At 37.4% G+C, this 15,083-nt stretch overlaps 1 protein-coding gene across 1 annotated transcript in view; it reads right to left on the bottom strand.

Moving 5' to 3' along the window:
- The window catches only part of LOC124721780 (potassium voltage-gated channel subfamily H member 2), an 887,059-nt gene that overhangs the window by 116,390 nt on the left and 755,586 nt on the right, over positions 1–15,083 (bottom strand). The window contains exon 13 of the mRNA XM_047246894.1: positions 12,334–12,461. Coding sequence (XP_047102850.1) covers positions 12,334–12,461 — 128 coding nt within the window. The remainder of the gene's footprint in view (positions 1–12,333; positions 12,462–15,083) is intronic.

Genomic DNA, 15,083 nt, shown 5'->3' on the forward strand with positions numbered 1-15,083 from the left:
AGGCAGGCAGCCCTTTTCACATCCTTCAACTAAGTGGTACTATGCTGCTGCTGCTCTAGTGCCTTCTTGTGGGCATCCAGAATCTGGGGGGTGTCAAAGGGGTTGCCTACCTGCTCACACCTAAGAATCCATCATGAGTTGTCTCCGTGCAGGTACATTTTTAAAATACTCAATACAAGTGTACGGGTAGCACCGAAGATGTTTCCAAACAGGGGGATCTTAGAGGGATCCACTGCCATTTTTTTCACACATATGTCAATGTTGCATCTCCAAACATCCCCCTTCCTCAGAGCGTCACATGGGGAGGGGGGGGGGCGGGCATGAAATACGATAGCTGAAACAGCATAAACAACCATTTTTGCTTCAAATCGTGTTCAAATTTCTTCCACTGATATTGAAAACTTGCTAGTGGTTCCACCATGTATACCAGAGCACAAAATTGTGTTGTGCTACAGTCCAAAGGGGCCACATAATGTTCAATGGGGTTGCAGGCCCATGATGTCCTTGGAGAAGGGTTGGATCATCTGGGGAGTGTCAGCAGTGTTTTAAATTGTCAAAAACATCATTTTGTTGCACATCACACTGCAAATTGTAATTTTTGACCATGGAATGTGTGTAAATGAACACCCCATGGGAAGCAGTGGTTTCACTGAAGCCTTTCATGCCACTGCCTTAAGGTCTTTTCTTGTCAATTCTGAGGTGCAGTGTGTCTGAAATGTTTTCCTCACCACCCATAGGAAAACCACATGAGTTCAATGCTTGGCATCACTGTTCTCACCTCCATCACAGAGGTGCCAAGAGAATGGCTTATATGTGGGAAAGAGAGTTGTGACAACCTTTCCGTTGTGTGACACATCCACAGTGGCACTGGGCGGAGTTGTGGTAAAATTTAGTACCATTGCTACATCATTAACCCACTTTACACTTCACGTGAACTTCTGAATGGAGACCTTTTCTTCACGTGTCGACACCTTGCTGTTCAAAGTGCCGACAAGCCTAAGGGTGATGTCTTTAAGGCACCATGCCTCTGTACCTTACAGAGGAAGGCTATACACACACCTTTGAGCCATATTTCACATATATGCACCCCCATGGGGTAAAATAAGGGTTTTTCAAATAAGTGACCCTTCAATTGTTTTGCATATTATATACAGCCAATATGTGTTTCAGAAGCTGATAATTCATGTCACACAGATTTTTAAGCCACTGTCATTCAATACTAAAGAATCTAGCAGTGCAGACCACTAGAAAAATATTTCAGGACTTATTGGGAATCTAACCCTAGAGCATTAGATCTGCAGTTGACATGTGACATCTGAGCCACTTAGCCACACTACTCAGATGATACATAGAGAGTGAAATCAGATTGCATAAAAAGTGAATGCATTTCAGCTGTCAAAATTTTGGACAGTAAATTGCTGAATCATTCATAACAAAGTCCCCGAATTTATTGCCCACCAGGAAAGTTGTTACACTCAGATTATTCTTAGAACTGAGAGCTAGATGACATGAGAAGTAGAAAGCTGGGTAATACTTAACAAGGCGTGGAAGGCATATGAAAAAGTCAAAAATTTTGTCTCTATTAATGTGAAATTGAGCCTAACTGTGAAGTTATCTGGATACAAGTAATAAGACAAGGTGAACAAATGTTAATCAACGGATGTTTTTGCTGGCCTCCAGATTCTGACATAAAGGTTGTAAAATGAGTAAAAGACTGTCTAAAATCATAAGCATGGAAATTGCTGATCATGTAATTTTAGTTGGAATCAACTTTAACTTAGTGACTATTGACTGGGACATTTATGGAGTCATTGCTAGCAGTATAGACAGACAGTCTTGTGAAGTAGTTCTGACATGTTCTCCAAACTGTCTTGAGCAGCCAATTTGACAAGCCACATGAAACCAAAATATTTTAGACATTGTAGCTACAAACAGTCCTGACGTTATTGACAGTGCCAGTACAGAGACAGGGATCTGTGATTATGATGTCATCATAGTGCTGATGGTTACTTGAGTTAATAAGCCCATCAAGAAGGCTAGGAAGTTCTGATATGACTGGCGCAGAGGAGTTATGGAAAAAATGTAAATTGTGCTCTGAAAAAGTATGTGCTGAGTGAGTGAATTAAGGACAGAAAAGACCCACCATGTTTAATAACTAATTTCATAAAATGCTTTGGAAGCAGAGATTGTTTCACTCTAAGATCAAAAAAGAATTTGGAAATGTCAACAGGAAATAGTAGAAATTTGTGCAGCTATAAGAAGATTGATCAATGGGGCATGTAAGAACTTTCTCCATTATACCTTAGGGAAGGATCTTACTGATAACTCACAGAAATTCCGGGCCTATGCCAATCACTAAGTGGGTTGAAGGCTTGTACTCAGTCTGAAGTTGCAATAGAAGACAGTAAAATGAAAGCTGAAGTTTTAATTTTCATGTTTAAAGAAAGCATTCATACAGGAGGGTCATAACACTGATATAATGCATTTGACCATCACACAGACTCCCACACAGGGGACATTAAAATAGACATCCCTAGCACTGAGAAGCAACTGAAAGGGTTGGAAGAACTAAGTCACCAAGCCCAGATGGAATCCAAATTTGGTTTTGGCCCCTTACACAGCTTGCATTTATTGTGAATCTCTCACTCAGCACAAAGTCCCAAACAACTGGAAAAAAGTACAGGTAACACGTGTAGATAAGAAGGGTGAAAGAATGGACCTGAAAATTACAAATCCATATGCTAAACTATGGTATGCTACAGTATTCTTGAATATACTCTTAGGCTGAATGTAATAATTTTTATTGAGACATTAATGCTTCTGTCCACAAATCAGCAGGGATTTAGAAAATATTGCTCACGCAAAACTCAGCTTGCCCTTTTCTCACACAATATCCAGTGAACCATAGATAAAGGGCACAGGCAGATTCCTTATTCCTATATTTCTGGAAAGCATATGACATCTTTCCCCACTGCAGAATGTTAACAAAGTCCAAGTATATGGAACAAGTACCCATATATGTGAGTGGTTCAAAGACTTCCTAAGTAAAGCATGCTGTCCTCAACAGTGAGTGTTCATCAAAGACAAGGTATCATTTGGGTGAGGAGTAACCTATGACTGTTTGCTGACGATGCTTTGTCTGTGGGAAAGTACTGTCATTGAGTGACTGTAGGATGATACAGTATGACTCATACAGAATTTCTATTTGGTGTGATGAATGGCAGCTTTTCCTAAAGGAAGAAAAAGTATTAATGCACATGAGTAGGAAAATCTATACGGCAATTTTAAAATATAGTAATAGTGGTATGCTGTGTGATTAATTCACACCAATTAAATACCTAGGTGTAATATTGCAGGGCAATATGAAATAAAATGAACACACAGGGATGGTAAAAGGCAAGGCTAATGGTAAAGACAAGTTCATTGAGAGAATTTTAGGAAAGTGTAGCTCATCAACAAAGCAGACCTCATGTAGAATAGGGATGATTTGTGAACTCCAATGGGAATCCCTGGAGGGAATACATTGAGAAAATTTAACAAATGGGTATTTATTATCAGAATGATTCTACTGCTGTCAACACACATTTTGTGTAAGGATTGTAATGACAAGATAAGAGAAATTAGGGAGCGTGCAGAGGCCTATAGTCAGTTATTTTTCCCTTACTCCATATGCAAGTGGAACAGTAAAGGAAACATCTAGTAGTGGTACATTATATCTTCCCCATCATACACAATATGGTGGCTTACAGAGTATGTACATAGATGTAGATGAAACAACTATGTTCATCTTATTAACACAGTGAAGAAAGTGGTTGAGCTACTGTGGTGTGGAACTTTGGTAAACTTACCCTGTATACTAGTGCAATGCATTCAAATATAAATATGTGGACTTCCTTAAAAATGAAGCAACATAAAACAGGTTTAAATGCATCTGACCACTTTCCTAAACTTAATGCAAAGGCATATAACATGTGGAAATAAATGTGGGAATATAGATGCTGGCAGAGAGATAAACAGTACATTACTATAACCTGCAACTAACTGATTCACCCTCAAAGGTTATATTTTAAGGATTGAACATATAACTGAAGGCACTAAATTTCCATCATAAGTATTTACTTCCATCACAGTTCCTATGGCTACATCCACACAATAGAGATCAGAGACTCACCAACTTGTTTATGTGAGTCAATGTCAGAGGCAATCTAAATCATTTACTCTTTTCATACAAGTGCTGTCATGACCAGCAAGTCACTTTATGCTGCAGACTGAGCAAGGTGAAGCAGCAATTTTCCACTAGTATCAGCACCACACATCAAAAAACACAAAAACTTATAGAATAACCATGGACTTTATAATAGTGTGTTACCCACACATACACATGAGTATATGTGTACCATCTCATGGACTGTTAGTCAAGTGATAGTGCTGTATCTTAACATGTTTCATCATTATGTTATCAAAGCCATCATATAAACATAAAATTGCACATCATTTCCTCTTTAGAACAAATTAGTGTATTTGTACAATTCCTTTTCCCTTCAATAATCTAACATAAAGGTCTGTATGTCCAGCTGTCAGGATGTGATATTATGATATGTTGCCAACTATTATGAGAACTTTACATATTTTTACAAAATCATTTTCAATCACTAGATGAATCACCTATGTAGGAAAATGTTGGCTGTGTGGGGTATTCACCAAACTCCAACAAACAAATAAAAACTAGCAGGTGAAGAGCTGTAACTAAAAATATGTTTGAGGTAGTGTGAGGGTGTGTGGAGTATATTGTTGCATGAAGGTAATTATTTTTGTCACAGTAGTTTGTCCTCACTTGCTTCTGTCACAGAGGAATTGCCTTTGCCAAATTTATTTTTCTATTATATCAGGTTAAGAGTATGGTTTTTATCTTTATTTATTGATCTCATTCAAAGATGCTTGAGCACACAATCAGGTCCTTTGGCCCTTTGCATTGGTAATTGTTGGTGAAGTGGTCAAAGTAGTGCTAACAGTTACCAATGCAGGCATATTCTACCACTTTCATGAAATAATACAGCACCTCTTATAATACAAGTGAGAAATACTTGAGCAAATGTGACTAAAATTGTCAGTATGCTATTTCTATATTTCAGTTCACTTATAAAGGCTGTTGCTGATCTTTATAAACACTACAGAGCAATGATTAACTTCAAGTAGAAAAAATTAAAGTCAATCAATAAGCAAACTTATTTCCTAAAGTCTTCCACTACCAATGCCAAGAAAATTTGGATTAGCACTATTTTGTTGCCCATATAAGTTTTCACAATCTGCAAATCATTATCTCCAAATGAAATTTCTAAGTTACTATACTGAGGTTCAGACTGCCCAGTAATTACCTTGGTGAGACAGTGTTTGGGTTGGAAAAAATTATGAGATAATATCTTTATGTTATCACACAGAGAAAAAAAAGCAATGATGTGCAAACCAACTTTAAGTTGATGACTTTTTTAGTGTATTGTAAATGACTGTGATAGTCACTACAGACTATCAGCTGCTTCCTTCTGTCTGACTGATGACACAGTAAGGAATCCAGATTCTTCATAAACAGTTCAAACTTTCCAAGGGGAGATCAATAACCATTTAGAATTAAAAATGAAGTATTGTTCAGTATTATTTCACAAGCACACACTTAACACTTATATATTCTGATCAATACACTACACTATACTACACTACACTATTTGTCTCAATATTTTTGAAATTGCATTCTGTCTTAATGTATGTAACAACTTTTTTTCCCATATTAGTTCTGCATAAGTAACCTGCTAGAGTGCAATGTTCTATATGTAGCTTATTGATTCCTGTAGTTATGTGGGCACAGAGCTCTCTCACTTTTCCAAACAGATAAGAACTCTTCTTCCTTATTACTTAGTCCTCTAATATTTTGATGAAATAAACTAACCTTATTTTTCTGTGCATTTTGTGGGACTCTTCTGTTATTTTGACTCCTTTCAAAACAAGGTGCCTGAATCCTGATTCTAACCTAAAAAAGGTCTGTCTGACACCAGTATCCATAGTGATTTTGCTTTGTGTGATGGTGGCCCCTCATATATTCTCTGTGAGAAGCTCAGCCAATCTATTTTTCCCTCTCCCACTCAGATGTAGGTCATGTCCAGTATATCCCCATCTCCCAATTCTAGTAACAGGCACTGTACTAATATGAGATTTCATTTCAGTCAGCAGCAATCTGCTCAACTCTGTGTTTATATGGCTCACACCACTGTTGACCCATGGCTGGCCATGATGCTGCAAGACATTCACAAAACTCTAATTTGTGCATGTAGTTGCTACTCTTATTTCATGCAGCTCCTCCCTAATGTTGTAATTACAATCCATAGCCAGGCTGTTCCCTTCTCAACCTACTAAAGGTTTATCAAAACCTTTCCACAAATTCCCTATCCCTTCTGTCACCTAGCTAAGGCTAGCATTTGACTTCACAATACTTGTGACCTTGTACCCTGCACCTGATTAGACCTGTACCATCTGGCCTACATTCTTCCCATAGCAACTATCTAGCAGCAAGACTCTTTTCTTTCTACTCTCTCTTGTTATTGACCTACACTGAGTTTTTTTATTAGACATCTGTTGCACCTTATAATGACCTACAGCTGGATAAGGCTCATCCCCTACTACTTCAGGTAGCCAGTATCTGTTGATCTGCAAACAACTAGTCAAGAACTATCACAAAAATCCATTAGCTCAATTACTATCAATGACACTATCTGAAACAATGTTGTGCTGTTTGAAACTTTCCCAATGTTGTAACAGCTTCATTGGTCCATAGGCGCTGCATCCAATAATGTTGTGCAAGCCTCACAATATTTCAATGAGACAGCTGCTCATCATCTTCATATACTTAGATATGTTGCTGCAGTGGCTGACCAGTATATATATGCTGGCTCACTAGAAAAGTGCTGGCACCAAGGTATGGGCTATAATATCATAGTAGATGAATCATACAGCACAGTGACATCCAGTGCCCCCTGCCAGAGAAATGGGCTATGTTCTTTGCATATACAATGTGGGAAAAGTGCAGTTGCAAATCGCAGCACAGTATGCATGCATGCAGGCAGAGTTATGGCATCCAGTTTAAGTGTGGAGGCTATGATTCCCCATCTGTGTTGACTTAAATTCATTCACCTGCAGCTGATGCTGCCTTAGTAAGACCCAGTTTATTTGAAGTTTCTTGAACAGCCTGACAAACTTGTAGGACACATCACCAACCTAGGGTAGAAAAACAACCCTTGTAAAGTTCTCTGTTTCTTCTGTCTGTTCTTGGGGTTTAGTGTGTGCAGGTTGAAATGCATTACAAATATGTTCATTGGAGTATCTGTTTGTAACAAGACAGAGTGAAGGTTGCTAATCTCTGCTGATAAGCTCCCTGCATCTGTGATAACTCTAGTCCTATGAACAAGAGTCTGTAATGTGTCACTGCATTGAGATGGGTGACAACAGGCCATAGCTTATAGATACAGGCCTGTGTAAGTTGGTTTACAAAACACATTGTGACCCAAGGGACCATCTTCTTTTCTGTGGGCAAAGACATCTAAAAATGGGAGGTCTCCATTTTTCTCCACTTTCATGGTGAAGCAAATGTTTGGATGAAGGCCATTAAGGTGTTGCAGAAACACAGGGCATGTTACTGCCACATGTGGCCTTATTACAGAGGTGTCATCCACATACATCCAGAAACATTTAGGTTTCACACCACCGACTGAAGTGGTTTTTCTTGGTCTTTCACAAAAAGGTTAGCTACTATGGGAGACAAAGGGAAAACCATCAGTTTGCTCAAAATATTGTTCATTAAATAAAAACTAAGTCAAGGTAAGCACATCTTTGAACAGATGTAATATGTCCTCCTCCAACATATCTCCTATAAGCTGCAATGAATCCACCAGGGATACTTGTGTGAACAAAGAGACCACATTGAAACCCACTAATATACCAGCTGGTTCAAGACGCAAAGTCTTCAGTGACTGTATAAAATATTCTGAGTTTTTTTATACAGAGAATTAAGACTTTGTGTCATGAACCAGCTGACATATTAGTGAGTTTTGATGTGGTCTCTTTGTTCACATGTGTACCTCTGGTGAATTCATTACAACTTATAGGGGTTAATTTGGAGGAGGACATCTTACATCAATTCAAACATGAGCTTACCTTGACTTACTTTTGATTTAATATTTTGAGCAAACTGATGGTGTGCTATGGGCAGTCATTTGTCTCCCATGGTAGCTAACCTTTTTATGAGGGACTTCAAGGAAAAACACTTCAGTCAGTGATGATGAAACCTAAATGTTTCTGCATATACGTGGATGACACCTTTGTAGTAAGGCCACGTGGGGCAGCAACATGTTCTGCATTTCTAGAACACCTTAATTCTCTCCATCTGAGCATTTGCTTCACCATGAAAGTGGAGACAAATGGAGGCCCCCTCCCCCCCCCCCCCCATTCTTAGATGTCTTGGTCTGGAGAAAAGGAGATGGTTCCTTGGGCACAATGTGTTTCATAAACCAAATCACACAGATCTGTATGTATGAGCTATGAACTGCCATCACCCATCTCAACACAGTGGCATATTGTGGACTCTCTTTCATAGGACTAGAGTTATCTCAGATCCATGGAGTTTACCAACAGAACTTAGCCATCTTCACTCTCTCTTTTTACAAAACAGGTACTCTGATAAACAGATTTGTAATGCATTTCAACTTGCATCCACTAAACTTCAAGAATAGCCAGGAGAAATGGAGAACTCCACAAGGATGACTTTTCTACCCTGTGTTGATAGTGTGTTCTTCAAGATCAGCAGGCTGTTCAATAGACATCAAATAAAATGTGCCTTCTGCTCTCCAGTGCAAGTGCAAATGATGCTGGATTCCATTAATGACAATATATAAAATCCCGTACCAGTGTGCAAAATCATACATTGGCTAGACGTGTTGCACTGTTAAAGACAGATGCACTGAACATAGATGTCATAACAGATTGTGTCAGCCAGAAAAGTCTGCTGTTGCTGAACACAGTTGCAACATAGTGCATAGTATGAACTATGGAGAGACAGGGATCCTTTCTTCTGCTTACTTGTACTGGGACTCCATCATTAAAGAAGCTGTTGAAATACAAGTAAGTAATGACCTGATTAATAGAGACACAAGATATCAACTCAGCAAGGCATGTGAACCAGCACTGGCATTACTAAAGCATTGTCAGCCACAAACAAATGAACCTGAGTCAACAGAGATGGGAAATCAGAGTCCACACACTTAAACTGGATGCCAACACTCTGCCTGTGCACATGCTGTGCTGTGATTTGCAGCTTTTAATTTGCCACATCATGCCTGTGAAGACTCCATTTTATTGGCAGGGGGTGCTAGATGTTACCATGCTCTATCTATGATGTTATAGCCCCACACCATGGTGCCTGTGCTTTTTTGGCAGGTAAGCATATATATTGGTGAGCCACTGCAGCAACAAATCAGTAAGCACTTGAAGATGATGAGCAGCTGTCTTGAAGTATTGTGCAGCTTCCACAATATTATCTAATGCAACACACATGAACCAATAAATCTTAAACAATGTTTATTAATTAGACAAATAAATTACCTAAATGAGTCTGACATCAGTATAAAGTTTTACAAATAAAGCCATCTACACCATATATTATATTTTCATTTATTACCAGGTTTTGGCTACTGTCATCACTAGGTCAAATCTTAAGACTTGTAAACGCAAAGTTCATTTAAACATTGTTATTTGAAAAAGGTTTGATATGGTCAGATATCAGTCACCGCACAAATGGTTCAAATGGCTCTGAACACTATGGGACTTAACATCCGAGGTCATCAGTCCCTTAGAACTTAGAACTACTTAAACCTAAGTAACCTAAGGACATCACACACATCCATGCCCGAGGCAGGATTCGAACCTGCGACCGTAGCGGTCGCGCGGTTCCAGACTGTAGCGCCCAGAACCGCTCGGCCACACCGGCCGGCAGTCACCACACAATTTGACTATACTTTTGAGGTCTTCATGCATATAGCTACAATTATCTGGCATTACAACTTCCATTTGATCTGAATCTGGCTCACTTCCTGTCATATTAAGCCAGTATAATGTAATTTAAGCTACAGCAGCACCTCTCACTCACTGTTCATTCTTCATATAAAATGAACCATAGTATTTCTCCTGATATATCTATGGCATTGACTAATTCATATGCTTATAACTGCCAATAGTACATTATCATATCGTGTGTATTCTAAATGATTTCAAGTATGATTTTAGGTTTGGGACATCCTGGTTTTTCAACATTCAAATGAGGGACAGCTGCATTTAAACATTTGAATACAATTACTCACTTCAACAACTCTGAATATCTACCTTTCCATCATAACCACCAAAAATTAAAAAGTTTTTGATGGTGTTAACCAGAGTCATGCAATACTTTTCAAAAAGAGTAAATCGCCATTTGACTGTATATTACTATATTTATCTTCTGTACTATCTAGATATCAGGTTTTATGACATTGCAAAGTACAATGTTAAAAGTTGTTAGACCATTATTACATCATATCTCCTATAAACTCCTACAGGAATCAGTGAAATGCCCCAAGTAATGAGGATAATGAGAAAGGGGCAGTATGTCAGAAGTATGTCAATAAGTTGAGAATTTTGGTCTGATTGGAGACACAGTAGAGTAGTCCATGCAGTTGTGATGACCACTGTGTCCTGATGGCACATGGTCAGCACATCTGCCTAGTAGGCAGAGGACATGGGTTTGAATCTCAGTTCAGCACAAATTTTCAACTTTCTCCATTGCTGAACTGAGATTAAAACCCAAGTCCTCTGCCTACTAGGCAGATGTGCTGACCATGTGCCATCAGAACACAGTGGTCATCACAACTGCATGGACTACTCTACTGTGTCTCCAATCAGACAAAAACAAAGATGAGGTGACTTACCGAACGAAAGCGCTGGCAGATCGATAGACACACAAACAAACACAAACATACACACAAAATTCAAGCTTTCGCAACAAACTGTTGCCTCATCAGGAAAGAGGGAAGGAGAGGGAAAGATGAAAGGAAGTGGGTTTTAAGGGAGAGGGTAAGGAGTCATTCCAATCCCGGGAGCGGAAAGACTTACCTTAGGGGGAAAAAAGGACAGGTATACACTCGCACACACACACATATCCATCCACACATACAGACACAAGCAGACATATTTATGGTCTTTAAATATGTCTGCTTGTGTCTGTATGTGTGGATGGATATGTGTGTGTGTGCGAGTGTATACCCACCAATTGATCAACTCAATGTAGATGCACACCACACTCGAACTCTTACAGGAATCAATGAAATTCTGTACTAGGCATGTTAGGGTAGCCTCTGCAGTTGCAATGAGCACTGCATGTGGATGGCACATTTGTCAGGGCATCTGTCTAGTAAGCAGAAGACCCAGGTTCGAATGACAGTCTGGCACAAATTTAAACTTTCTTTAAACTTTCCCCTTTGCTGTAAATCAATGGCCACTGGCAGCTGATGTCATTAATTGCTTTGTGCCTTAATAAAGTAATTATTTAAAAGAAAATAGGACATAAATTAAAGTAACACAAAGTTACATAATGGTAGAATGAAAATTAAATGGTGAACATGACTGCAAATAAGCTACACTGTGTGTTAAATGACAACAGACGCTGAGAGAAATTAGATGTCTATTAAGCAATTTTATGTTAGAATATTAATTTTAACTAGTAAAAAAATTACTTAAATAAAATTTGAAAGCAAAAGTATAAATCAAATCCAATTTTAATTAATAAAAAAGACCTTAACCAATTCTGGAAGAGATGTATTCAGTTAAATCAATAACCTACACAGATTGCTTGATATCATAATAATTTCTTGCATATGTTTCCATTTGGAAAAGCAAGATCACACTTTAACATCTCATCAACAATGAGCTTGTTACAGTTGGAATGCAAGTTCATATTATGGAAAGATGGGGAATGATACTAGACATGTGCTATGAAAGGAAACATCCCAAATTTTAACTTAAGTAATTTACGAAAATCAAGGGAAACCTAATTCTGGATGAGCAAATGATGATTTGAACTGTTATCTCCTGTATACAAGTTCAATGTTTTACCACTAATTCAGTTAACTATGAACCGCAATTTCATATTTCAAATAACTATAGAGAATTTTAGTTTTATGTTTCTTGGACTTATCTCATCCTGAGAGTAAAATCTGCTGCTATTTCATTACTATTATTTTTCAGGTGACATTTAATACTTACCAGCAATTGAATTAAGTGTTCCTGGTTTCACTTGTCTGTCATCATCTCCAAATTCAAGATTCATTGGAGTCACATCCCGACCAGCCTTATCTGCTGAGAATTCTAGAATGCCATGACCAGACTTCTCACTGTAACAATAGTGAAGTGTGTCTCACGTTATATGTACATTTATTAAGCAATAAGATCATTTTCAGTTTATTCACCTTGAATTAAAATATTTAGTTCACAAATTATTAGCAAAAAAAAAACAACTACAAAATACTGTGTTATTCTACATTTGTAAAAGAAGTAATAAAAAGAAACAGAAGAATTACTGACAGACACCAAAATTCATGCTGCTGAGACAACATAGTAGGAAGGCAGTTAGAAAATACATTTCTTTACCTTCCTATTTTCAAATTTATTGTGGCACATAAACTCACATACTTTTATATTTTTTCTGCAGAAATAAGTTTTCTTTGCAGCCTAGTGACACTTTTGTGATAAAAAAGAAGATAAGCCACATAAATATACATCTGTGCAGAAGGCAACCACTGTATCAATGTTGAGACTTGAGCCTCCAAACTACTTTTTCCGGGACTGTATCATATGGAATGCTACATGGGAATAAATTAGAATTGCAAACAAAGTGTTCATTAATTTTCACAAAATTCAGCCTAGGGTAAAGGCCAGTGAATGCAGATGTATGTTTTTATATGGAATTAGAATATTTTATATTAGATTAGATGCACTTTTTGTTCCAATGGATCCATAGTGAAGAGATCATCCAGAATGCCAGAAAAACAAGAATTCACAATAAGTATTTAGAAAGAAAAAAAAAATGCTCATGTACCTTCCACACATCGCAGATGAAATAGAGGATTAATGCTATTTCCTGGGATAACCAGATTTCATTACAACCAGTACACTTTAATGTGCTGCAATAAATCTCCTTCTCTCATGGAGAAAGTCAGCAAGCAATAATATTTTTGTATTCCAAAAAGCAGTCATGAGTGCTTCTTCTGCTGATATTCTATTACAAGCATTGAATAAAACCTTGTTGCTTCATAATGTCTGCTCCCTACTCATACTCATACTCTCACTCTCTCGTGAATTGTGTGACCCTACAAATCTTCATAGATCACAGTTATTATGACTTCCCCTTTTTTTCTTTCATTTGGTGGTTTAAAAACTGGCAATGGAAGTCTTTTTTGATATATCTCTGTGCTTCATGGAGAAGACAAGGGACAAGCATCTCTGATACTTTGGAATTTGGATTGTGTCACGTTAGAATAGTGAGAGCTATAACAACTTCTAGTAAGACCTCAAAATTGTCATATTCACAACTTCCACTATTTTGTCTTAGATATTCACCACCATGGATGACATTTAATATGTTGTTTTCAACAGCATTACGAGCAGTGGGAAAACGTGGGGCCCCTTCAAACACATAAATTGTTTAATTTCTGTTTGACATGATTATTAATGGCCAAGAATAGTTATTGAGGGATGAGATATTTTATAATTATTTTTATGACTCAAAGTTTATCCTTGAAATGGATTCTGTTAACATGCACTCCTGTTTTTTGTACATTATGGAAGACTTTACAAAACCACGAGTGAGAGGGGATGATATGAGGGGTCTTTATAACATACGTTTTCATAACAGTATTATATATTTGCAATAAAAATCTTTCTCAAGATCACAATAAACCTGAAAACACTCCTAGAACATTGTTTCCAACATCAAAAATGGTTTTCTGCCTTGATTAAAATTGATACAAGGAAGCTGTTAACAAGTTATTGTTTTGAAAAAGGTTTCTGAGTTCTGCAGTAAATAGTTTTTTCAAAGATATTTCAAAGAACAGGAAATCTTACACTATGATACTACTGGTGCATTATCCAGTGATTCAGAAAATACACTCGAGAACACTGGCTGATTCAAAATGTAAGTAATGAAATAAACAAAATATTTAAGTACTTCCCTTGATAGACATCTGCAGAAAGAATATTAATCCTATTAACTGATTTAAATTATTAAATTATTGTGATAGATATACATTTAATCTGCAGTTCTGTATTACTATGTCATTTTTCTCTCAGTAAATTAATACATTTATATCCAATTATGACTTTTTAAACCTAACTCTTTTTCTACTATTAACATCTGAAAACTGGCCTCTGCCTGCATACATGTTTTTGATATTTACTTGCTTAATAATGTTTGTGAGTAACTTTTTCAAAGAAATACCATATCTTGTAAAATGGAGTCTATGTTTTCATTGTGGCAATAATGTTTCGTAACAGCCCTTTTGAACTGTTTCAGAATACTGTACTGAAAATCAATATCACATGAAGTTCAGAAAGCCATAAAATAAATTGGAGGTCAATGAACACATCCCTACAAAGAACTGCAAGATTATTTCAAAGAAATGAAAATTCTGTACCATGTTTCCTAGTGCTGGAAATTGGTTATTATAGAGACTGTGGAAATCAGAATATGCAACTATAATTACAGCAGAAACAAGAGCTATGCATTCAGTGGTGCATCATGGAAGGCAGTATTAGATGTAACAATATTACAAAATAAGGCTTGTGACAGTTTACATTCTGTTTTTCAGAGATGTGCACCGCAGGTAGAAGCATATATGAGGCATGGATTTTATATTTAGTAATGGGGAGAGTGTGGTATGGGGTGTTGGTAAGGACAATCCCAATGTCTTCCTGACAATCAAATGTTTGTTCTGGATGACGTTGGTGGACATAATCAT

The sequence above is a fragment of the Schistocerca piceifrons genome, chromosome X (assembly GCF_021461385.2).
Source record: "Schistocerca piceifrons isolate TAMUIC-IGC-003096 chromosome X, iqSchPice1.1, whole genome shotgun sequence".
In the NCBI taxonomy this organism is placed as follows: Eukaryota; Metazoa; Arthropoda; class Insecta; order Orthoptera; family Acrididae; genus Schistocerca; species Schistocerca piceifrons.